This window comes from Pleurodeles waltl, chromosome 5 (assembly GCF_031143425.1).
Source record: "Pleurodeles waltl isolate 20211129_DDA chromosome 5, aPleWal1.hap1.20221129, whole genome shotgun sequence".
NCBI classification, from domain to species: Eukaryota; Metazoa; Chordata; class Amphibia; order Caudata; family Salamandridae; genus Pleurodeles; species Pleurodeles waltl.
The window spans coordinates 988,438,622-988,465,089 of record NC_090444.1 but is presented as its reverse complement, the minus strand read 5'-3'; the positions used below and the strand labels follow the sequence as shown (position 1 = coordinate 988,465,089).

The 26,468-nt window shown below is 42.0% G+C and overlaps 1 protein-coding gene across 1 annotated transcript in view; it reads left to right on the top strand.

The window, feature by feature from the left end:
* The window catches only part of FNDC1 (fibronectin type III domain containing 1), a 1,110,328-nt gene that overhangs the window by 519,398 nt on the left and 564,462 nt on the right, over positions 1 to 26,468 (top strand). The window contains exon 11 of the mRNA XM_069235143.1: positions 4,484 to 4,861. Coding sequence (XP_069091244.1) covers positions 4,484 to 4,861 — 378 coding nt within the window. The remainder of the gene's footprint in view (positions 1 to 4,483; positions 4,862 to 26,468) is intronic.

Below are 26,468 nucleotides of genomic sequence, written 5' to 3'. Positions count from 1 at the left end.
CATCCTCATGTTTCCACACACTCCGCCTGCTCCAAAATATTTTTAAGTGGATCCTGACTGAATCCAGGTGAAGAGTCACCCAGGCACTTGTCACCAGCAAATTAGACTAAGACAATGCACTCTATGCTGGCACCATCTAAACACTCCAAAAGAAACTGCAGAGAATCCAGAAGACCTCAGCCAGGCTCCTCTTGTTTTTTATTGTTGTATATTTTATTGAGGCGAGGCTCATCTTGGACATCCTCCACCGCTACCACATCCCTGGTCACCGGAGAGACCTTCACCGGCTCACGGTCAACAAAAGAATCATCTTCAATCTCTTCATGCATGCATACAAGGCCCTCCACAACATCGGACCTGCATACCTCAACCACCGCCTGATCTTCCACACGCTCACCAGACACCTCCGCTCCGCCCAACTGGCCCTTGCCACAACCCCAAGGATACGCAAGAACTCAGATGGAGGAAGATCCTTCTATTACCTCACTTCAAAGACCTGGAATCCCTTTCCGATACACCTCAGGCAATCACCCTCACTACCTCAATTCGAGAAGGACCTCAAGACCTGACTCTTCGATTGAACTCCTACCACCCTCAGCTCCTTGAGACCCTCATGGATGATTAGTGGCTCTTTACAGGAACACTGATTGATTTACAGTGATAGCAAGCAAGAATTGCGGTGTCATTAAAAGTGAGACTCCCAGGCACTGCGCAGTATAATTCCAACTGAAACTTTAGACACTGCAAGAGGCCAAACATGCACTTTTATTAAAAACACAAACACTAACAAGAGGTGTAAACTCTACTATTAGAAAGAGGCACCAGGTGCTGGTGGCAGGTTCGAGCTCGCCATCCTTAAAACCTTTGGTTTTGAGTGGATACAAAGGTGATGGTTTTAGATAAGTAGTGTGACAATAGGAAAGGAAATCACAGGGGCTTGCTCACCATATCTTGTAGGTAGTCCGGTTGTTTGTGTTACACGTATGCCAAGAGCACAGTTCGTTTGCAGGATAGCAACTATGAGTAAGAGTCTGGTCCAAGTGGAATGAAATGTAGGTTTGTGTACTTAATAGAGCCCCACAGTTCACCCTACTCTAGGGCACGTTGATAAACAGCCATCAATGCAGAAGATGTTTCATGTAGGAATGCCTTAATCATAGAGTTCTCAATTTGCAAATTTGCAGACAGTGGCACTTTAGTGAGGGAGACTGAGGCTATCAACCACAATCTAGCGGTCATGGACTTTGAGTTGTTTCAGTGTTACTTAATATGAACCACCTAAGGCAATCTGAGAGTTTTGGCAGTTAAAGTAAATGATTGCCGACATGAAGTGATAACTTCAATATCACACATACTGATCAAATGAGCAAGCTAAAATTTCAATTGAAATCTCATGGTCCACATCTAAACTTTATAACCGAGTCCCCAATGCTTACCTTCTCAAGATCCCCTGACAGAGAATAACACATTTTCAACGGGCATTCAATGAACAAACTGAGGGGCTTTGGAAAACGGAAAATCACATTACATCGACTTCAAGGGGGGCTGCCATTTTTAATTTCTAAACGCTTCCCTGTTGACATTCCAAGCCCACCAGTACCTTAAGGGCAAATTGTTACAATTTCTCAAAGATATCTCCACCTTTCAGCAACAAGTGTTAATTTAAACAGGTTTCTTCTAATTTTCCACAAGTATTTTTTTTTTATTTGTCAGAAATATCATCTTTGGTATGTGAACATGATGTATAGAAGTAGGACAAACAGAGAAGCATGAAAGTCAGGGTATTATGCAAGGAGACTGCACCAGTCTGTGTTTACACATAGGTCTGTAAATACTTAACTTGCCAGAACCAGTATGTACCGCTTTACAGCAATGAATAATTGCACTTTTCACAATATAAAAAATAAAATAATGGGTTTTCAAACAGAGATAAGTACCCAATATGTATTTCATGCAGAGCCATGCATCAATCACCACCTTCCCAGTTATGCATGGGTCTGTAGATACTTTATTTGTTATCGAAGTAAGCAAAGTACCTATTTGTTGGGTGGCACTATAATGCACTAAGGCCACTGTAGCATCATTCTTTGCTACGCTAATATGGCCCAACAAGGCCAAAGTCACTGCACCAGATTTACAAACGGGTGCAATGCATGTATTGCGCCACTTTGTATCCCATTGTGCCACATTATGACTGCGCCAGCATAATGTATGCAAGGGGAGCGTTCTCCTGTTAGGGGAGACGAAAAATGGTGCAAAGAAATATAAAAGATTTATTTGCACCATTTCTTTCACCATCTTTAACACCTGCTTAGAGCAGGCATTAAAAGGGGGCATGCCATTGGTTACAAGGGGCCCCTATGTATTGTTCAGTGTTAGCTCCAACATTTTCAAGCTAACCCTGAAAGGTACATCAATAGCGTCAAAAATTCTGATGCTATTGCCCCCTACCCTGTGCCACGGTGTGCTGTATTTTAAATACGGTGCACACATGGTGGCAGTAGGGGAGCGCTAAGGGGCACAAGGAAAGTGGTGCAGCATCCACTACAGTGGCACTTTTCTTAAATCTGCCATAAATGTAGGCACAAAATAGTCACTTCTCACTAATTCTAAGAATATAAGACCTACGTGTTGAACTATGAAACCCACTTTCTGAAGCACCTCAATGCTCCCCTGGCGTTTAATTTGTATACAAAATAAGTGAAAGGCCCAAAGTTTTCCCAATGTTGTCTGGTCCTGATTCCACCTCATGCCTCTTCCTTCCAATGCTCTACTCTTCTTGCCTGGTATTCCTTTACTTCATACTTGCAAGCTCTGTTTCATCTATCCTTAATTCTTCTATAAACTTGTATTCTGTTTTTCTATTCATCTTTTGTTCTTACTAACTCTTACTCTGTGTCAAACGCAGGCGCGGCTCCCTGCGCTCTGAAGGTGCAGGGTGGGTGCAGTGCAGAGAGGGTTTGGGACATTTAATAAATAAAAAAAAATGTACCTGCAACGCTGCACTTTTCACTGCAGGCGTGGGCTCCCAGCCTGCCCTGCGGCCAACCCTGACACTGCTCAGAGCGGCGTTAGGATTGGCTGGGAGCACCAGGCTAGGGCACTCCCAGGCAGACTGGGAGCCAGTGCTTGCTCTCTCCAGTCTGGCAACACAGTGCCGGGCTGGAGAGAGCAGAGTGCGCATGTGTGTTTGGCTAGCCCGAGACGGCTGGCCAAACACACATGCACACTGAGGGGAGCGCACAATGCACTCCCCTCATCCCAGTAATACCACATGGCCTGCCCCTTTCACAATCAAAGGATAATAAATATAGTATATTATCCTTTTGTTGTAAAAGGTTTGCGGCGGCTGCTGCTGGCGGGGGCAAGGCGCCTCCTGCATTGCAGAAGAGCCGCCGCTTGTCAAAAGTTAATTATGAAAGTGAAGTCCAAATCCCCCAATTAATGAGAGCTGGTGCCCGCCAAATGAAACAATTGGCACAAATCAAGCACTATCTGACTGATCGCAGTCGCTGGAGTTGTGCACATCCTCTGGCCATATTGGTCATCTGCCTACCAGGAGCTGTTGCCTGCAGCGTAGAGCCTTCAAAGTCTTCAATCTAAAAGTGCGCCCACTGCCCCTAAAGACAAGGGGGCAGAATTACCATCCTTCCCGGCAACACAGCACAGCAGCCAAAAAATCTGCAATGCACTGCGTTGCACGAGAAGAAGGGAGCAGGAGAGTACCATATCTGCAGAGATTTCCCTTGCGCCAATGCTGATTTTAGCTGCCCTGTGCCACCCATACACCTTTGCACCTTAGTGCAAGTGTGTGTGCGAGGGTCTGGCATAAGTTTTGTACTGTAAGGGTACCCGTCCAGTACAAAATACTAGACCTAGACAATGTCTAAAACTTTTCCTACTTTGTAAGTGTGTAGCACAGTGCAGCACACATGCAAACAATGAAAGGAAAGGAGAAAACCCAACATTTCTCCTTTTAACCCATGTGTTTAAAAGGTGTTAATTTTTTACGCAAACACTGTCTCGCATTTTTAGTAGATAGGGTTTTGCATCAGAAAGGGTAGGTAGTTGCATGGGAACGGCCCTGTAACACCCCTTCATGCAAAGAAATGCAAAGCAGTGCAGCATGCTACTTTGTATTACTTTTTGCCATTTTCCAGTGCAAAACAAGTTTTGCACTGGAGAGTAAATAATAGAAAAAGCATTTTGTACAGGTTTGCATCACTTTCAGCACGCAAACCCAGGGCAAAATGTTGGTAGATCTGCTCCTAAAAGTAATTTCTTTCAAATGAATGTTATGTAAATGAGAAACTGATGGGCCAAGTGATACCACATAGGAAACTATCAGATTATCCTATTAATTTATGACTCTAAAACCAGCACATCTCCTATCCCTACCCTCCACAGCAGTGCACTAGAATAGGTTTGGCATAGAAGTACAATATGAGTGTAATTCCTTCTCTTCTATTCTTCCTTACTACAGATCTTCAAGGGACTCCCCTTGTGAGCCCGGATGGATTACCTTTCTTTGGATCTGGAAGATTTGGTAAACCATTGGCATCAGCCCAGGGTAAGCCAATATTAAGTCTGGGTGGAAAACCGCTGATTGGCCTCGAAGTGATAAAGACAACCAGGCTGCCCACCACAACACCTACAACAACCAGAACAACCACCACCACCACCACCGCCACCACCACCACTACAACTACTACAGTGCCTACTACCCCCGAGCCTACAACGATTCAGCCTACCACTGAAGAGCAGTTGATGCCCACATGTCCCCCTGGCACCTATGAGCAGTACGATGAGGAAGGGAATCTGTTGATGGGGCCCGATGGCTTACCAGATTGCTACACTGAAGGTAAGTCCACAACCTTCCTGTTTAGGCATGACCGGGTGCATGCACGTATGAGACTGGTTTAATACAATTATGAATCTTCACTAATGAATGACAGAAAGTTTATGGTACAGAATGTGATGTAGAGCCTGGTGAGTTTACCACATGGCTCAATATTCAAGAGGGCTTTGTTATCACTCTTGGTCTTAAAAGTAAATGATGAGGTCTTGTAAATCTCAACAGGGCAGTTTTGTGGTGGTCCTGAGCAATTCTGCAGAGGAGCAGGGTAAATATTCAGCTGTCTTGTGCTGACTGTATGCACCGAAATGTAACTTTTACTAGTAACCTTCAGGACCATTGCCATTTTTACAAGGATGATCTCTGCAAATGGCCTTGTAAAATTGTCTGTCATCAGTGAAAAATTGCCTGTATCATTGTAATTTACGTTCTCTGGCCAAATATTTTCTAATAATATAGGTCAGGAATACTTCTTTAGAGAGAGCAGAAATTAGCTATCAATAACAAAATTAAGGCAGATATTACTTTGACACTTCTGAACAATCAGCTTCTCTCTCATTTTGACGCAAAAGGTGTTTTTTGGTTTTCCAAGCCTTATGTTTAATTTGTAGTTTTTTTTTTTTTCATATTTTAAACATAGCTTCACTGAGCATCTAAGTGCTCTACAGAGAAAATGTATGTCGCAGCAGAAGCATCTCCATCAGAAAACACTATTGGGAAGTGTATGTGGTGTGTGTGTATGTGTATGTGGGTCCAATCCTTCTCACCCAGGCAAGAGGGCAACAGGCAGCAGGTCAACACAGCAGGACCGCATTCCTTCAAAGCAGCATTCCAGCAGGATGGCAGTCCTTTGAGCAGTACGGCATATCTTCTTCCTGGAAAAGTATCCATAGGTCTAAAGTGTACTCCAGAGTTGGTGTCTGCGGTCCAATTTTTATACCTGGTTCTGCCTTTGAAGTTGGTGAGGCTTCTAGAGGCATGCCATTGAAGTGCACAGATGCCCTGCCTTCCTAGCCCTGGCACTAGACTACCTACTGGGGGTATGCACCCCTTTGTGTGGTGACAGGACACAGTCTGAGCCTCTGGCCAGCTTGCCCTTCCCATATGACCAGTGATGGCCCATTCTTAAACACCTAATCCCCCTGTTGTACGTGGCTTTCTGGTGGAATACACAAAGCCCAACTGTCCACTACACCCAGTTAGGTGACCCAGCGATAGGCCGCAGGCACCAAATGGCTAAGGGAGGAAAATTACAACTTTCTAAATGAAGCCTTTTCAAAATTGTAATTTAAAATCCAACTTCACCAAAAGTTAGGCTTTTTTGTTACAATTCCAAAGATGCATGTTCCTATTTGGAAGAGGGGCCTTGCAGTAGTGAAAAACTAATTTCGGAGCTTTTCACCACCATGACATGTAAAACTTGTCAAAAAATTTAAGTACAGTGTGCCCTGCCCCCTGAGCAGTCCAGAGCCTACACTAGTGGTGACATATATGTATTAAATAGTAAGGTTTGGGCCTGGTATAGATTTTGTTCCATAGTGATGTGGCAATTTAAAATTGCACGCACAGGCTGCAATGGCAGGCCTGGGACATGTTTTAAGTGCTACTTAAGTGGATGGCACAATCAGTAATGCAGGCCCACTAGAAGCATTTCATTTACAGGCCCTGCGCCAGGTAGTGCCACCTTACTAGGAACATACAAGTCAATTAAATATGCCAATTGAGTCTAAGCCAATCTTACCATCTTTTAAGGAGATTGCTTAAACCTATATGAGCGGCTGGTCATCCTTTAGCTATAAATATAAATATAAATATAAGATATAATTAAGGGCATTCCGAAAACGATTGCTAGCCTCACCTTTTGCCTCCTTTGGTTTGTACTGCTGTGCCGTCTTGATTTTTTTGCTATGTTTAGTTACAAATAAATTGTGAAATTCCTCACAGCAGTGCGAAGTAAGGTCCTGATTTATACTTTTTGGTGCAAAACTGCACTAACGCAGTTTTGCACCAAAAAGTTTAGCACCAGCTTGCACCAATTCTGTGCACCAGCCGGGCTCCGTATTTATGGAATTGTGCAAGCAGGTGTAAAGGGTAGGCTAGCGTAAAAAAAAAGACGTTAGTCGGGTGGGCTGGAGGTATGGAAGAAGGGGGTTTTGCACCAAAAAATGACATTAGGCAGGTTAGAGTAAAAAAATTACTCTAACTTGCCTAGAGTCATTTTCTGACACAAAACCATCCATACCACATGACTCCTGTCTTATAAAAGACAGGAGTCATGCCCACCACCCCACAGGCCAGCACAGGGGACCAGGGTCTCCTGGGCATGGCCACTGCACCCAGTGCCATGTAGGAGGGTCCTTTTCAGGGCCCCCAATGGCACTTTAAATAATAAACAAAATACTTACCTGTACTTACCTATACTTACCTGGGATGGGGTCCCCCATCCTCCACTGTCCTTCAGGTGTGGGTGGGGGTGTCCCTACGGCCTGGGGTGGGCACCTGTGGGCTTATTCTATGGTGTTCCACCATGGAAATAGGCCCACAGGTGCCCTAACATCTGCCCTGACCCAGGCATTAAGAAATGGTGCAAAGCAAACTTTGCAGCATGTTTTGACCCCTCCTCTCTGCCGTGCGTGAATTTAGCACAGGGGATAAATATGGCGCTAAGGCCATAGAGTCTTTATTTGCATGGGAATGCCTACTTTGCATCTCATTGATGCAAAGTAGGTTTCCACGTCCAAAAAATGACTTTAACTCCATAAATTTGGCGCTAGACGGGTCTAGCGCCAATGTATAAATACGTAGTTAGTTTTGCAACGAATTTGTGTAAAAAAACAAATGGCACAAATTTGACGCAAAACAAGTATAAATATGTCCCCAAATACGTTGGCGCTTCCAAAATCTCATAAGCAACGTCTTAAGTGAGAACAAAACTTATGTGGGCTTTTCATGATATGCCTTAGCTTAGCTGGACTGTCTGCTAAGGCCATGGCATTTTGTGGATTGTTACATTGTGCCATTTGTGTTCCCATTGGTGGTGGTGCATAAGTAGTCCATTTGTTAGACTTCACAATCAACATGATATGTATCCTGTATTTCAGTCTTCTTTGATATATTTACTTAAGTAACATTTTACCTGCTGATTTATAGTTTTTTGTTTTGGAAGCATGGTCTCTTTTTCTTTATGGTAGTCTAAGGCTATTCACTAGTCACCCTCGCAGGATAATTTGTTTTACTTTGCTGTCTCAGTAGCTTTGTTGGATTTTCAGGATTTTTTTGTTTACAGAAGTCGAGACATTCACACATATAAGCTTTCTTGCAGCTGCATCAAAACTCTGGTTCATTGTCAAAAGTATCTGGTTTGCAATATTGTGCTGTTTCATCCTTGTAGTTTCACTGTTTACAACACAGACCTCGTTTTCTGTCTCTTTTTACGCTTCTCTTTGAGAGCACAGTTTAACACTGCTAATGCAGTCTGTTCCACAAAAGTGGCCCTACTCTCAGCTTTCATATTGTTATAGAGCATGGGGCTGTTTTATCATGGTACTTTCTTTCTAGGCAAGCCAGCAGCAAAATACATGGTGTTGTTCAACTATTGCCAACACTTCCCCTTACAAAAAGCCAGACCTAGTAGATTTTCTTGTACACATTTACGAAAAGCAGGACCCATTGGCTTTACCAATACTTGTTAGGACTGGTTTCACAGCTCAGCTGTCTGGAAGATGTATACCAACCATGTATTTAAGATTTTTAAAATATACATTAGAATATACATAGAATGTGATTTGGCTCCACTGAGAGGGGTATCACTAACTCACATCAGGCTGTTATCTGCTTGGTGTATTATTCCACCTTTTTTAAGAAGGGCATAAACTAAAATGCATGAGGAACTATTTTACATTTGAAAAGTACACTCAAGCATCATTTTGTAGATCACATGCAGTTGTGTATCACTTATGTACATTCAGTACAAAAACAATTCTTTTTTTATACTTTTTCCCTATCAATGGCAAAATTAGTGGGTCAGGCTTCAATTTGATGAACAATGTTTGTGTCTCTAATATATGTAAGCAACATTTATGAATTCCTATGTTTACAACCACATTTAAGCCAGACCTATTGGCTTTGCCAATATGTGTTGTAGGTCACTGCCCCTTTTTCATTTCAGTGCTCCAGATGTCACCACCCACAGTGCAAAACCATATTTTATGCCAATGTGAGTTTATTCAAGTTTATTCAAAGATAGTGTATTACCTCAAAAGTAACCAAACAATACTAAAGCAGCTTTGAAATTAGTTAATCCTGTCACTAAAGAATGTTAAGTGTTTTAGTGTACTGTGTCTCTCTCTCTATGAAGTGCTTATTTTCTATCTTTCAGGAGCATAAACATTGCTTAACTAGTTTTAAAGCTTTAATAAGGGTGAAATAAGGAATAAGAAACATTCTTCACTGTGCTAGATCTTCTTACACATTCATGGATGATCTTACACAGACACCATTTTTGGGTCTGGCGTTAGCCAAGACCTTTTGATTTTACTAAAATTGTATGTATAATATCCTTACCTTAAAGGGCTTTTAGACACCTCTCTTCATCCAATAGTCTGTTTCTAAGTCATTGACGTCTTGCTTCTGCATATTACGGCATACTGCAAGGGTCAATGGGTCAGCCTACTTCAGCCACTGGTTAGTTTCACTTTGAGTGACTTGCTTTTTCTTTATCACAAAGAGCACATCCACACACAATGTAGTTCCCTTCAGTGCCAGTAACTATTTTAATATTGCTTTTGCATTCAGAGATTGATATGATTGCAGGAAGCTTTCTACCAGATGTGAGTACAGGCTACATTCAATGCTTTGTCTTTTCCTGTCTCCAGCCAATCATGTTTGTAAACCACTTTCGAGTGTTCTTTGTTTTTTCACTGCTGGTATGTCACAGCATAATAGATTGAGTCCATAGGAAGCTGTTCTATATGTCATCTGTTTTGCTATGCATGTAGTACACAAACCAAAAGCTTCAAGATTATACAAGTGAATTCATAAGTGGACAATTCCTCAGAACACACTTTTTCTGCACTCATTTCATCAATAGTCTTTAATAAAATCTTGCACAGGAAGAAAGTCCGCCTTTATTGTGCTTGAATTGCACCCCTTGTAAAACTTTTTTAATTTCCTTCCATCCTTCTTTCCTTCCTGCCTGCTTTTGTTCTTTCATTATTCCTTTTTTGGTTGTTTCTTTCTGTCTTGCTTGTTTCTTCTCTTCTTTCCTTTTTCTTTCTTTCCTTCTCCCCTTCTTTCGTTCCTTCTTTCCTTCTTCCATTTTTTCCCCTTTGTTCTGTGTTTTTTTTCTTGCTTGCTTACTTTCTCTGCTGGCTTCTTTCTTTCCTTTGTCCCATCCTTCTTTTCCTTTTCCTTTACCTTTTTCTTCCTTTCTTTCTTTCTCTCTTTCTTTCTTTCTTTCTGTTTTTCTTGACTTCTTTCTTTCATGCTTTAGTTTCTTCTTTTTTTTTTACTTTCCATTCTTTACCATTCTCCTATTTGTCTTTCTTGACTTCCTTCTTACTTTTCTTTCTTTCTTGCCTTCTTCCCAGCCAGGATTCTTTCTTTTGTTCTGTCTTTCTTTATTGAGGCTGGCAGCCAGTTGCACATCAATAGGATTTTTTACATTTGTGTTTGCCAAGATCATCTTATTTTACTAGATTCATGTGTATGACAGTTAATTATGGTTGTTTTCAGCCACACTTCATCCATTTGTTTAAGGTTGTGTCATTCACATTTTTCTCCAACCTGTTCCAGCATGCATCACAGGCAATGCATCAGCCCACTTCAGCTATTGGCTGACTTCACTATTAGTTATGACATGCTGCCATTTCACAAGGAGTAGGTCCATACACAAGGTTGTTTTCTTCAGTGCCAGGGAGTACTATGGTAATGTGTGTTTTTTAAGACAAAAAAACTTTTTTTCCCTTAGTCAATTTTTGTTTTAGATTGATGACCGCACAACAGCAGCCCAAACAATAAAGTTTTGCAGAAACCATGTCAAAACAAAACAAAAATAGCAAAAAGCCTGGCAGACAACACCAGACCTATTTTCTTTGCCAGTGTTTGTTTCATATATTTAAACACATTTTATTGCTTTATTTATACACAACAATGTTACAGCAAACTGCCCCTATTGTGGTTTTGCATGTTTGGTGTACAATAATATCATACATCAGCATATGGAACATTCTGCATATTGTTAATTAACAGTACTAAACTCCCTGTCCCCCATTCCCACTGTTATCCCTCCACCCTCCCTACTTGATATACACTGCAAGACAACATGAGACATCTATTTATTGGTCCATCTGCTATTGTTTGTTCTGAATTGCCAGTTAGTAACTAGTTATGGGGAGGATTTTATTTCTGTGGCCATTTATCCCTAGTTCATGCTTTCATTTGTGTGTGAAAAGGGCTGTGTTGTGTCAATAAGGTATTTTATTGTTCATTAGATGGTGGCTGATCTGAGTCTGAGCACCTGGGCATATCCAAGTGTCTCTCTAGGAGGGCCTTCTCTCTGCGTATTCAGGGGGATCTATTGTCATCGCTCTGTACTGTTTGAAATCAGCCAACTAATGTGTCCAATTTGACTGAGACTGGTTCTTTGCACAGGCCTCTTCTCTCTTCCCTAAGTAATGATCTACTCTCCATCTTAGCCCAGTAAAGCATCTCTTTTCTCAAAGCCCCCACCATAGGGGAAATATGCAACCTCCAGTTTTTCATAATGTTTCTTTTTGTGAGGAACAGTGCTAAGTCTGTGAATCTTGTAGCTACCTTAACGTTTGACTTCCACCAATGATTACTGAGTATTATGATCTAATTTTTCCCCACATCAGTTCTCCCAGCTGCACACTCTACATCTGACACAACTGCTCGCCAGTATGCTGTCAGGCAAGGGCAATCCCATAACATTTTGTGAAGGTCCACCTCATCACTCCCACAGGAGCAAGTGCCTTTGTTGTAGGGAATATCTGATTCAGTTTAGTAGAGGAGTTAAGCTCTATGCATTGTACAGAACTTGATGTTCCGGAATTGTGCATTACCAGCAATTTTTGGGGATATTCTAGGGCTCTTTGCGTTTTTTTTTTCATTAAACATTCAGCCCACTGTGTCCTCCCATTTGTCTTTTAGCAGCTGCAACAAAACCACAGTATATCGCAGGAGTGCTGTTTAGCCAGGATGTCACTCTGTGTCCCTCCCCTACTGTGCATTGTGCTTGAATGAGTGTGGATATCAAGGATCTGTTTCCTCCATGTCCCAAAGTTGTAAGATGATCACGAATTGACCTCCAGGGAGCTCCCAGTCTCATTCCAATAAGTGAAATGGGGTTAACATTTAGTTTTGAAACAGGTTGCCCACAGTGCTTAAACCCACTACACGTACCTATGGTACATTAAACCCAGATATGTACTTCCCTGTTTACACTCAAGCAGTCGATGATGTGTATAGGAGCTTAATCCAGGCAATGTACGAGAAACCCAGGCTGAAGCCTTGCAGTGCAGATGTATTCCCAGCTAATGGTATTGCATTGTTGCTCCAGGTGAAGTGCAAGGCAGGCAGAATGCGGCCAAGCCATCTATGCTGACTCCATCAGCTGATATAACCTTTGCAAGTTGAGGGCTGGGAGCGTGGAGGGTCGTGATTACAATCTCTCATCTGTTGGATCTTTTTACGTTGACTGAAACTCCCAGGGAGTTAAGAATAATAAACAATTCAAATTTTGTGAAGCCCGCTTGGCCACACTATAAGCACCAGGAATCTGTGATTGAAGTAAAGTCATTTTATTTCTAATCAATGACCAAACCGATATATATATATATATATATATATATATATATATATATATATATATATATATATATATATAAAAAAAGAGGAGAATTGTCCTGACAAGCGTGTTGTGGCTCACTTATTTCACTGGTGGTGCTGATTGAAGGCAGGACGTCCGTATTTCAAAAGAAGGGGATTTCTCTTTCACTTTGTCAAGAGAAAAGAAAAGAACCGCACTCCGTCGTTGTGCAATTAATGATTAAACTTTTTTTCCATTTGTGGGATTACAAACAAACAAGACAGGAATCCCCTGACGCGTTTCGGTCACACCGGACCTTGTTCACAGGTGTTTCCTGTGCACTCATTTAGCGCTTTAAATAAAGTACCTAGACTCAACAGAAAAAATCCTACTAAAATTGCACCCAAACATCAAAAAATCAAAAAATGTTCCTTAACATCACAAAATATATACACTTTAGCAAGAAAAAACAAAAACTTTTTTTTACTAATGTTCTTAAACCAACAATAATATTGTTACAAAAATCCGAGATGTTTTTCTCCTAAATTTCCCATTTGCTATGTCTTCTGGTAGATGTAGTTTATAACATCTCCTCAAATAAATTAAATTATTTTAACATGTATTATTTTAGATTTTGTTTCTTGAATTGATTGAAAAACAATATTAGAACAGTTCTAGAGGTGTTTTAACATACTGCATGGAGCCTCATTAATTTTGAATTAATCGAATAAGGATCATATTCATTTCTTGCCTATAATAGCACAATCCCCAAAAATCTATTTTAACAATGGCCCACACTTAATCCTACACCTCTGATGTCAGTATATTTTGATGTTATTACTGCAATAAACTTCTATTTCTGGCGCCAAAAATATATATATGTCCCTCATAATAATAACTAAGAAAGACAGAGAGAGGAGGTGAGAAAGAACAAGGGGAGGGAGGGAGGTGGAAAGGGGAGAGGAGGAGAGTATGACGGGTGGGAAAGTGAAGGGTGAAGCAAAAGCCTATAATTCTTCCCTCAGAAATAAAAGAATGGAAAAATATTTTCTTCTCTTTTCTCTTTACTAACATATAGGCCAAAACAAACCCCCAAGGAGAAGCATCTTAAAAATGATAAAATTCAGTTAGATAAATGGCAAGCTTTTTAACCCTTATAGGTGTACAAATAACTCTTCATCCTGGTTTAAACCTAACGGAGTGAGAGATCGGATATCCAGTATATATCTGGATTCCAGCTGGCGTAATTTCTTTTCTCTATCACCACCGCGCTCCAATTTTGGTACCTGATCAATTGCATAAAATGTCATGAGTTCCCACTTGCTATCATGTTTTTGTTCCATGTGTCTCGCCGTTGCATAGCTCCTATCTGTATTGATAGTTGCTCGAATATGTTCTAAAATTCGCTTTTTAGTTTCACATATAGTACTGCCAATATATTTCAGCCCACAAGGGCACTCAATCACATATACTGTGAAACGACTTTTACAATTCAAATGTTTGCGTATCACTCTCTCCATGCCAGTATTTGTAGAGTACTCTTTCTTGTTCACACCAATTTTACATGCCTTACAGCTACTGCATTTCCAAAAACCAGGTTTCTGTAACCAGTTTGTTTTTCTAATTTGGAAATGACTGTGTGTTAATTTGTCCCTTAGATTTGCTGTTCTTCTAAAAGTCATTCGTGGGTATTGTCCCATAATTTCTCCCACTGTTGGGTCCATAAGTAAAATTGCCCAGTGACTCTCCAAAATTTTTCGAACTTGTGTGGCACTCTGAGAGTATGTAGTTATAAACCTCAACTGCTGTTGTTTGGAATGTTTAATAACTTGTTTACCACCATGCATTAGTTGTTCTCTTGATGACTGTTTCAAACGTTTCTTCGCTACAGCTAAACATTTGTTCGGGTATTGTCTTGCCAGGAATCTCTTCTCCGATAATTTTAAGTGCTCCTCACACTCTTTTGGTTCTGAACAGATTTTCTTTATTCATAAGAATTCACCATAAGGGATATTCCACTTCGTTCGTGGTGGGTGAAAACTATTAGCATGTAGTATAGAATTTGTGGCTGTTATTTTTCTATGTAGTGAGGTTTGAATTGTCCCCTCTTTGACATAAATTTCTGTATCTAGGAAAGTCACACGTTGTGCACTGATGTCATAGATGAAATACAATTTTGCTGCATTACAATTCAAAATCTTAAAATATTCATCAAATTCTAGCTCCGTGCCATCCCAGATCAGAAAAAGTTAATCAATGAACCTCAGCCAATGGAATGGAATAAAAGTTTAATCATTAATTGCACAACAACGGAGTGCGGTTCTTTTCTCTTGACAAAGTGAAAGAGAAATCCCCTTCTTTTGATATATATATATATATATATATATATATATATATATATATATATGCATGTCATGAAAATTTTGAAAGGATACTGGATTGCAGCTGGCAAGGTGAAAAATTAGATAGATCAAGATACTAGGTAGTAACTGCCACTGCAATACAGAAACTGAGAATTAGAAATAGGTATTCCATTAAGAAACTTATGCTCTCTCTCCTAAGTATGTAAATGATCTAATCAGAGTTCTAAGTAAGGACTGAGTATAGTTTGAATGAAGTCTTAGGGAAATTTGGAAATGTGAGACAGTATCAGCATAATGAAGACAACAGCAGAAGTCTTCCAGTGAAGTGAATAAGTGTATAGCATGAAACTTCACACTTGCAAAAATAAAGGAAGCAGAGAGCTCTGTACCCCTCAAAATCTAAGAGTCTGTTCTAACTTCTAGCAGCATGAGCATTAATTAAAACAAACAGTACCTTCAGCAACAATCATATCTTTTCTCACCTCACCAGGAACCAATCTGCCTCCTCCTATTTTTTTTGTTAAATCTTTTTTATTAGCTTTTATCCATTTATCATAACTCCCTTTTTATACCATATAGAATTTATTGGCATTGATACTGGTTAGATGCAGGGGGTATTTTAACAGCATATACATTCACACTCCTTGCGGAGGAAGCAATGAAAGTCAATTGGTATAATAAAGTAATAGTGGTGAAAAGCATTTGCATAGCTGTAGTAAAATGGCAAAGAACTAAGGGTGCACTGGAAAATAGAGTCATGCCAAAGGGTGGCTACATACATTTTATGAAGCCCCGCTGGGGAATTCAGTGGCAACGCAACTCAGGTACAATCGAGGCCCTTTGCTCAGATGGCCCTCAACGCATTTGTAGATTCAACAATGATGTGAAAGACATTACATAAAACAAGTGCAACTGACAACAAAACTTAGAGCCCGTTCCTATCCCCTCCCAACCCTGAAGCCCGCGGGCCCTCCAACTCAATAGGGCTACGTGCCACCACTTATACTCAAGGCACTGCAGAACACTAGACCAAGTTCAAACAAACGGAAACGTCTGGAGCCCAAGAGAGAAAGCATACCAAAAAGCGATCAGGTGATAGGCTCAGCATATATTATGATCAAGCTGGCACTAGCTCAGTGTCGGGTGGCACTAGCTCGGTGTCGGGTCGGCATCCATGTCTTGTTCCGCCCTACGCAGGTGTGTCAAATTTTTGTCTCAACCAGTGGATAGGGGATACCTATGCATACCCAGAGCATCTTCGCGTTGCAGTGCAACCCCCTCCGCCCATTCCATGAAGGAGAGCCTCCAAGCCAGTACCAATGGGGGTTCGGTGGCTTTCCACCTTTTAGTAATGAGGCACTTGGCTGTCAGAAGTCCTAAGTCCAAGAACCTTGTGGATGTTTTTTGCATTTGGTTCTCAGAAAGAGGCCCAAGAGACAGGAGCTGCAATCTCGCAGCAGTGGACGTGACGTGTATTTGGATAAGGATGACACAACTCCATGCCAGTAAGTGCTTAAGGAAGGACAAGACCAGAACATATGGAGAAAAAGGATCCAATTAAATTGCAGCGACAGCAAGCGGCATCCACCCGATTAAAATATTTGTTATTGCGGGCTGGTGTGAGATAAGCTCTGTGAAATAAGTAAAATTGAATAAGGCAGAATGTGGCATTACAGGGGATATTGGTATGGCTGGAGAATGCTCCCGACCAGGTGGCGTCGGTGAAAGGACTCGCTAGATCACCCTCCCAAGCGGTACGCAAAGCAGCTGGAAAATTCAACGTACGTGCCCATAGTGCATCAGTGAATCACAGTATCAGGTGGCTATCTTGCCCCATAACTTGTAAGTATTGCACTAGCAGGTGCGTTGGGGGCTCGGAGGTCATATCCCCCCATCTGCACGATAGCACCTTCAGCAAGGAATTGTACAAAAGGACCTGTCCTGAGGGTAGCCCTGTCTCTGCCGAGAGCTCACCAAACCGCATCAGAACACCCTCGCTATAGAGATCACCCAGAGTGTGCAGGTCAACTGCGTGCCAAGGACCCAGTTCAGCTGTAGTTGTGAGATTTGCGCCGCGCTGCATACCCAGCACGGCCAATGCTGGTGCACAGGGAACAACGTCGCCTGTAAGGCGCAGAGGCCTATGGTAACAGTGATGAGACACGTTCAACAGCAGCTCTGCAGGGGGCAGCGACATGGTAAGGGGGTGAAAGAGATGCAATATTGGAGTTAGTGACCAAGGTGGGGAATTGGTTGCAGCGTTGTTTAGGTGAATGCCTGCCAGCCAGCACGCCACCCATTGAAGCTGGGAAGCCAGGTGGTAATATTGCATATTCGGAACCGAGAGGCCACCCCCAATCTGTCTCCTCCCATGGTGTGCATTTGCAACATCACCTTGCTCTGGGATGGAAAAAACTATGCAAACTCCACTGGCCAAACAGAGGTTACTGCCCACCTCTGGTTATGATCTGAAAGTGTTTTACATAAGTATGCAGCACCAACAAGGGTATTTTGCTTTGCAAACTATTTGATTAAGCAAGTGTGCAACTTATGTGGTGCAGAATACTAGGAGTATTCATGGAGTCCCATGTTCAGCGTTCCCCCAGCATCAGGCAGGTCCTGATCCATTACCATTTCCGGAGGGCTTTAACATTGTTGATCGCTGGGGTGCTTGGTAGGAGGGGCTGGGAGCAATCTAGCTCCGTATCCAAAACATTATTGATCCCCACCCTTACCCAGGGTAGACCTGCCTTCTGTGATAGAGAAGTGTGACCAAAAATTGTGGTTGGTCAAACTTAGTGGAGCACATTCCACCTTAAATCATTAGTTCTCCATCCAGTCTGCCCTTTTCTAGTGTGAAGCAGCCCTCTGAGTCTAATTTAGGGTCCACTAGGTAAAAGGGCACCCATGGTCTCACCCAGACCGCTGCATTTCTTGCATATTCTGAGTAAGTAGAATAAAACAGCTGTCCTCGCCATTTCTTCTGGAGTCTGCTGCCCTCAGTAGCAGTCAGGTGATTTTCTTTGAGGAATGAGATATGTGTGTTTTTCCTACATAGCTGCGTGTGTGCCTTGTAGTGCTTACTAAGTAATCCCATACACCTGATATTCCATGTGGTAATTACATATTGATCATTCATCCCCTCCATCAGACTGTGCTGTGTGTGGATTTTTGAGTTGTCCATTGCAGCTGATCAGTTTATTGTGGTCCTCTATCTGTAGGGCACATCCCATGTCAGTAGTATGTATTGTTCCAGTGTAATATTTTCCCACCCCCTAACTCCCAGTCGGATGTTCAACCGAGTTCCAACCATCAAAAACAAAACCAGGTGCATTCATGCTTAAAAAGAAGATGTTAATAAAGAAACAGTAGAATTCTCAAGTGAGTACTTGTATGAGGCGTCTAGCATAGCCAGCAAGCTCAGCCCAGACAGTTCTCAGGCAGCCCAGTCCGTGGTGTCTAGAAGCACAAATGACCTTAACATTGAGGATTAGGTGACAGAGTACAGATCCAAGCAAGTAGCTGTATCATGCTGAGTGCCTCGTGCAGGAAGTCCGCATTACTTGAGCAATGTGAGCATCCTTGCTTGTTTCGCATACATCAGGAGCTGGTGGTGTCTATTTCTCCTTATCAGTTAATATTGATGTCTTCCAGGCGTTTGTGCTTGTGGGCTGATGAGTAGCCTTGAAGAATGCTTATGCAGATCATATGATATCATCTGCCATTTGTGGTGTGATCTGCAGAAAATCACTGATCCATCACCAATATCAGAACCTCCTGTGTCATCAATCTCCCTTTCTCCCAATGTGGCCTGGTCATTTACTCAAAAGGTCAACACTATATCCAAGGCTGTTAGGTGGTTCTTTCTAATTTGTGGCAGCAATAGTGCCTTTGTGATCCATCCCCGGCTCTTCACTTCAGCTCGTACCCTCCTGTGCCAGACAGCACCAGTCCATTCAGCATTTGCTGCATCCTGGGTGCTAGATCTTCATGGCGAGAGGTGGTTAATTCAAAGCCAGGTGTCCTCTGGTGTCCTAAAGAAGTGAGATTTTTGATCTGCTTTGACCTTCAGATGAGTGATGTATATCGCGTACTTCAAGCCCACTTGATGTATCCGTAGTTTCACTGGTATAAATGATGTTTTGCATCTTTGTTTGCAGATCGTGAAATCCAAGAAAATCATCACCTTTGAGTAATCTATTGTCAGTGGGCCAGCTTGAGTGCTTTCTGAAGGATGGTGTCTCTGTTGCAGTAGCTCCTGATATGAGTGACTATCGGGCGAGAAGGAGCGCCAGGCGGTGGCTTCCCACACAGGGCCCTAAAAGCCAATTCCACAGTAAAGGCCAATAGACCTTGTGGTGCCATCTCATGTTGCAGCCAGGATTCTATATATCCTGTGGCATTGTCCCCTTTTGTACTTCTAGTAGTCCCACTATGTACAGATTGTTTCAGTGCCCTCAGTCATGGATTGGATTTCAATCATGGATTTGTAAAGCGCAGCTAATCACCCATAGGGTCTCAAAGAGATGTTTGTGGGCGTGCTGCTCAGTCAAAGAGCCTGGTCTGGAGGTCCTTCCTGAATTGCCTCAGTGATGTGGTCTGTCTGAACGTGAGGGGTAGTGTGTGCTATGTCCGGGCTGCTAGGTAGCAGTAGGATCTTCCTCTTGCTGTGCTTTTCCGAATCTTGGGGACAGCTGCAAGGGTGAGCTTGGTGGAGTGGAGACATCTGTTGGGTACATAAAAGGCGCGGAGGTGGTTGAGGAATGCTGGTCCTATATTGTGCAGTGCCTTGTAGGTGTACCTCGATCTTCCTCATCATCTACTTGGTCTTCAATACTACACATTCACCTTTGTAAGTCATGGACCTTCCTATTAAGTTCTGATGTGCAAGGGAACATATCTTTCACATTTCCTTCAGTTCGCCTAACACTGTTTGCAAGCTTGCAGTGGTCATCTCAGAAGGTTAAGATCCAATGTCACTGCATCTCTTTTGGCCTCCAATATAGTTTTAGGTGTAGTGATAACCTGCGGGATTTGGCCCAGCTTGGTTGCCACCACTTCTGGCATGAAGGTCATTGCTTCCAGTTAAGCGACGGTCTGCGGCGACCCTCAGCCTGTGCATGGGTCTGTTTCCTTTTGTCTTCTCTATGAGATTGTCAGGTGTATGCTGCATGTGTGCAACTGTGCTGTTCTGGCTCCTCTTAGATGTGAGCCACCAGAGAGGGGGACAATGAGAAATATAAGGTGTCATCAATGACAATGGAAGAAGTCTCCTTTCTCTCTGGTCAGCACAAGCAGCTATGTAGGAGGCCCAATCACTGCTGTGACATTTTGTGTAAAAAAGAGAGGTGGTCCACTCAGTCTGATATCTGTGGCCTGTTTCAGGTAAATTATTCACTGCCTGCAGTATTGTCACTGAGTCTATAGTGATTGTGGCTATGCAAGACCTCATTCCAGCACTCGCGCACCTCCCAAGTGACACAGGGCACCGGAGTAATTATGCAATGAAGTGTTCTTCTCCCACCTCCCGCACAGAGGCCCAGAAGCTGCAATCCACCTCTGGGCCAGGGTAAGCGCTCTTCTGCCCGGACAGGTCAGTTGGGACCTCCCATGGCAGAGGTCTTTTCCCTTCTCTTAGGCACAGACCGAGTCATCTCACCTTCCAGACAGCTGGTGGTGCACAGTCGAGCCCACAACCTGGTCCGGCGCACGCCCCTGTTTTCTGCAAGTTATCCCCAACAAGTACACCCGTCTCCACATGCTGCTGGCATGACTCCCACTGCTATGGGAAGCTGAATAAGGGGAATGAATCTCAACGGTTTTGCTGGGCACATACATCGTCTAGAGGCAAAGCAGTTTTTTATTCCCCTACTATAGCATCGTCCAGCTGTATTCCCTGCCAGCAGCTGGCATGGTGCTACAGAGCAGCCTTAGTCTGCCCCATTTCTGGGCAGATTGAGGGACTGATGACATTGGATTGGTCAGGCGCCAAGGCAGAGTTCTCCTAGCAGTAGTCTGCCATGTTTGGTAGTTAGCCTTGCCCTCGCGAGTGCTTGTTTAATATAGCTGCTTCTGTACAGACTCTATATGCAGGGATATTTAAAATATATTCCCAATATTAATGGGCAATAATTGGATGCCCACAAAGCAATATGGATCTGGACTCAAGACACCAAAAGATACTTAGCAGCTGTTCTCAGTTGCTTTTTAAGGAAGTACCTGCAAAGGACCATGATGGATTATGAAATGGCAGCTATTCTTAACAAATCCTATACCCCTTTCTTATCCTACAAGTAACAGTTCCCTTTCACGACAGAGAAACTCAAGACCAGCAGTCATCATCTTACCTTATCTTTGCAGCCACATGGTTAATAGTTCACCTTTTAAGTGCTAATGAACGTGTGCACTTGACATTTTGACGATCTTGTTGTGACCAGATCTCAGTATGTTGCTGATGAACAGATAAATAAAACGGTAATGTTGCAATCCCCGCCCCTATCCAATACACATTTTGGATTTTTAATACAAAGGAACAGTGCTGGAGGGGTGGGCTAGGAGAGGTAGGGTGAGAACAAGGGAACTAATTTTAAATCACAAGGTTTGTGTTTGTACATGTGAATGGATGTGAACTACTTCTGAAGTGCTCGTAAGAGGCAGCACATTTAACATACTTTCTGCACCTCATTCAGGGGGCGCTTATCGCCAACCCGTAGCTCAGTCTAAATTAGGCTTTTGTTAATTCTGGGTATTCTGTCAGTTTCCTTATTAAGGCATGCCATTCATAATACATGCGCCTCGGGACTTTCACGCCCGAATGCTTCATGTAGAGGGCCATTGTTTAAACTTTAAAGACTTTAGTGTGGCTCCTATTTCCTTTGCTTTGACTCATCCTCAAAGTGCACAGTGCTCATCAGCATAAGTGACCACTGCTTGTCTTATGGAAGGAATCTTTTCTAGAAACATACATAGACTAATATCATTCAATGAGGACATATATTTTTCTGTAAAGCATGATGTTACGTTGCCTGACTGCTTCCGACGTACTGAGGAAACTGGCATAGTCATTTCTTTTTCTACATCAGGTGCCATATAAAAATTAGTTTTATATAATAACAACTTAGTTTTTATACAGCACTTCACACAGCATTTTAATCATCTCTAAGGACGTTATTACAGTATATATAGAATAAGTTCGGGCGTTTACCATACCAAGGCCAGGAACAAAGGTACAAGGCCAAACTCTGCTCCCTGTGCAAATACGTGTTTACACCGGAATTGGAATTATATGTTAAATTCTCACTGTTCAGAACGGCCGAAAATGATCAGGGAGAAAGGTCTATAGAAATGGCAAAACATGCAGAATTCAGTGTGGTAAATGCCTCATTTGCAAGTTAAAAAGTCCGAATTTTCTACGTATTTAAAACACCTCACTCAAGGGTAATGATATTTTTAACTTGGGGTGGGGTATTTAATGGGTGTGTTAAAAACGTCCTCTTCCGTATTGTCAACACGGAAATGAGGCAAAGCAAGAAGAATCAGCTTGGTGGCATACCAAATTCTGCCTTTCGATCCTGCCCCCCATCCCCCTCCCACCACCGGTATTTGTACAGTAATCAGAATTAAGTCCTGATATTGTAATCAGCTCCACAGTGTGGTAATTAGCATGTGCTACCCAGTTCAAGTGGTTCTCAATTTATCCAGGTTAGAAGGCTGAAAGGGTGAGTTTGCCTTCCCGGGACTAGAAATTGTGACCTATACCTCACAGCAGATGCTAGCAACAAACATTTAACTCATAGAGTCCTCTTGCCAGTGTTAAGCGTCCTGTGGAATAGGGTGGGGTATTTCCACTCCTGGTAAATACCATCACTTTTTATGAAGCATTTACTGGGTGTAGTAAATAGTTCCTATTCCAAGTTTTCAACTTGGAAAAGAGGCATAATACGCATAATTGGTGTTTAACAAAGCGATGTCTGCATGCCTTGGTTTATCCCGGACCTTTTCCCCTAATACATTTCACCAGGTTTGGTCTGCAGAAATCCTCCTGGGTAAAACAACAAAGGTGTGTTAATTGTATCTTGTTCAGACATGCATCACAATTTACCGCTGAACTCGGTAATCAGGGCCTTTGTGAGCCAGGTTGCAAGATCTGGAATCCATTCTGAGTGGAAGCTTATCTGGAGCAAGCTCGTAGGTTCCGTAGGGTGGCCATTTCTAAGAATTCACTTTGAAATTCTTGGCATTAGTTCGATATTCTGAATTTTGGAGCTTACAATAAAAGAATCACTTATGCATATCTTAACATTTGCTATTTTTTCCAACCGAGAATGTGATTCGAAGGCCGCTTTCTATCTTTGGTTCATAAGTGGTGGCTCTAAGATACGGATCACTCTCTATGTGGAGCATTTCCATCACCCTGTCTTCACAATAAGGCTATGAAAAGCCATCCTGAATTTCTTTCTGAGCGAAAATCTCTCTTTGACTCCAGCATAAGGGAGAGCACTGCACACCATTTTCTATTGTATTACATTCTATTGTACTGAAGCATTTATATAGCACTTCTAATCCTATGTGGGGCATTGAAGCACTTGTCTACAAGGGTAGCAAGCAATACTGCATAGGATGTGTGACTGGAAGGATGTTGTCTTTGTTTTAATCATATCTGAGAAGTGTTTCCATGTCCTGCCACCGAGATACGTTTATCATGTCATGAGATGCGGCGTGTAGTACTGTGATGGATGATGAAGTGTCAGAGACAGATGCGGAGGGAGTATTATGGTTTTCAGTATGCTGGTAACTTTACTATATATAGGAAATATCCATGCTTTTAGCTGTCTTTGAAAGCGTATGTGCTCCTGGGTGCCTTTAATGCTAGCTGGTAGTGAACTTTGGAGCTTGGTGGCTTTTATTGAAATAACAGTGCCTGCTGCATATTTCTTGTGGAAATGTGTTATGATGATTAGTGATGCAAGCCTGAAATGCAGTGTTCTGTTTTGTTTGTATTCCTTGAATTTATCTTGTAGGTGTAGTAGTCCTTTTCCTTGGAAGGCGCTGTTGACAATGCAGAGAGACTTTCCCTTCTAGCTGTAGGTAGCTAAAGGAATGATTGCACGAGTAGAGTCATGCTTTTCCTTGGTTGAAGTCTGAAAAGAAGCCAGGCTTCAGCAATTTGTATGAGTTGCATTTTGCATATGATGAATGCAGGTGCACCAAGGTATAGGCAGTTGGCATAATGAAGTTTGGTGATTAACAATGCGATGATAGCTTGCAGTTTATTTTGGGCTCTATGGTAAGGAAATATGCGACTTAGAGATTTCATTGCATAGAAAGCATTCTTTGTGAAGTTGTTAGCATGCTGCAGCAAGGATAGCCTGAATTTATGCTTACCACTAGGTTTCTAACTTCTCATAATGTTGGAAGAGCTTCAAGCTCCTAAGGCCATGTGGTGGGACCCTGATACTTTTGCCATTGTCCACAGGGCAAAACCTTTATTTTTGCAGTTTTGAGCTTTGATTGTTATTTATCATCCATGTGTTTATGGCACAAAGACAGTCATCCAGTTTTGAATTGCAGAGGCCTTCTCGGCTATCCATTATTAATATGATGTGGGGGGTCATCTGCAGAGTTGTAACAGGTGGGGTTGAATAATTTAGTCAAGTTTGGTAAGGTGGTTAGGTAGATGTTGAATAATAGAGGTGGTAGGATGGTCTGCTGATGAATACTGTAGTGTTGTGTGTGAGGAAATGCTGTGAAAGTTTGTAGAAGATTATATTTTGTCTGTGAGAGAAGAAGCAATCCATTTTAGAGCATTTTCACAGACTCCAAGATCATTATGTTTTTGTAGTAGCATGTGGTAGTGGACAGTGTCAAGTGGTGCTGATAATGCCAGAAGCAACAAGGCACCTACTTCCTTCTTGCCCACTGTGAGATTTTAATCAGCCCAGATGGATATGATGGTTGACTCTGTGCCTCTCGATGGTGTGAAACCCGGCTAATGGTTTGACATTAAGTCATTCATATTTGTGAAGTTGAAGTGTGAGTAAACACTGCTCTCTCAAAAATGTTTTCCTAAGAATGGTCCATTTGATATGGGCCTGTAGTTTGCTGGATTGGATGGGTTAAGGATTTTCTTATTGAGGAGAGATCTAATGTAGGAGGTTTTCATCCTCGGTGGGAATGAACCTAGTTCAAGGGACTTGTTGAGTAGGCATCAGGCTACCTACCTTGCACAGGGTGAATGAAGGATATCTTTAAAGATATTTGGTGGTGCTGGATCTGAAGGTGATCCTGGTGGTTGGGCAGGAACAATAATATCAAAGAAATTGTTTTGTGACAGAATATTGAAAGTATGCATTGATGGTTGATTATTGTTGTCTTTTTCTATAGTGGTTACGTCATGAGTTGTGGTAGTATTGTCTATGTTATACTTAAGGTCATTTTCAATATTCCTAATTTTGTAGATCAATTCATTGGAGATTTTTTCTCACAGAAGTCTTGTTATTCTGTGTTATGGCATTCTTGGTTATACAATTCTGTTTTATGCATTCTTTAGAAGGGTAATCTGCTTCAGTAATGTATGTAGAGTAGTGGTTAATGTTTGTGGTTTTAATGGCTATTCTCTCAGCTCTGTTATAGTGATGTAGTGTGCGTTTTTCTGTTTCATCTCTTGATTTTCTTCATTTGCGTTGTGGTATGTTGAGTTGTGTTTTCATTCTTTTGATATTATCATTAACCCATTTGGTGTTCTTTTTGTAGTCAAACCTGGAAGTGTTTTTGTTGGTATCTGTTTGTCAATTGCAGTGGAGATCCAGATGTATGTCTTTTGGCATCATGATTATTGGGGTACTCTCCAGGTGGGAGTTGAGTTGGTAGATGCTAAGTATTTTCCGTTGCCTGTATGAACAATTGTTGCTGTTGTTTTTTGACGTCTTTGAAGTGTTGTAGTTGATAGATCTGTTGATCTTGAAAATTATGTTGTGGTCGCTCTAGCTTATGGGGGAGTTGTCTGTAACTGTGGCTTGTCCTATTGTTGCAAATATCACACCTACAGCATGTACATTACAGTGAGGTAGGCCAGAAATGATTTGTTGGAGGTTGGAGTCTTCAGGGTTGATTATGATAGCAGTGGTTGTGGTTAGGTTCTTCTTGTCAAGTCACATGTTGAGATCTCTTAGAATGTAGAGGTTTGGGCAGTCCAGGCAGGTGTTGGTAACTGTCTGTATTAAGACATCTGTAAAGTTCATTGCTGCTTGGGGGTCTATATACTAAGAGGGAGGAATAAGTTATAGCTGGAGTTGGGTGACATAAAGGATTCACAGCCATCATGGTGAACTTTTTCAATTATTGTTATTTGTAGTGATTTGTGTGTGGATTACGGTCAGGCCTCCTCCAATTGTACTAATACAATTGTTGTTTATGATGAGAA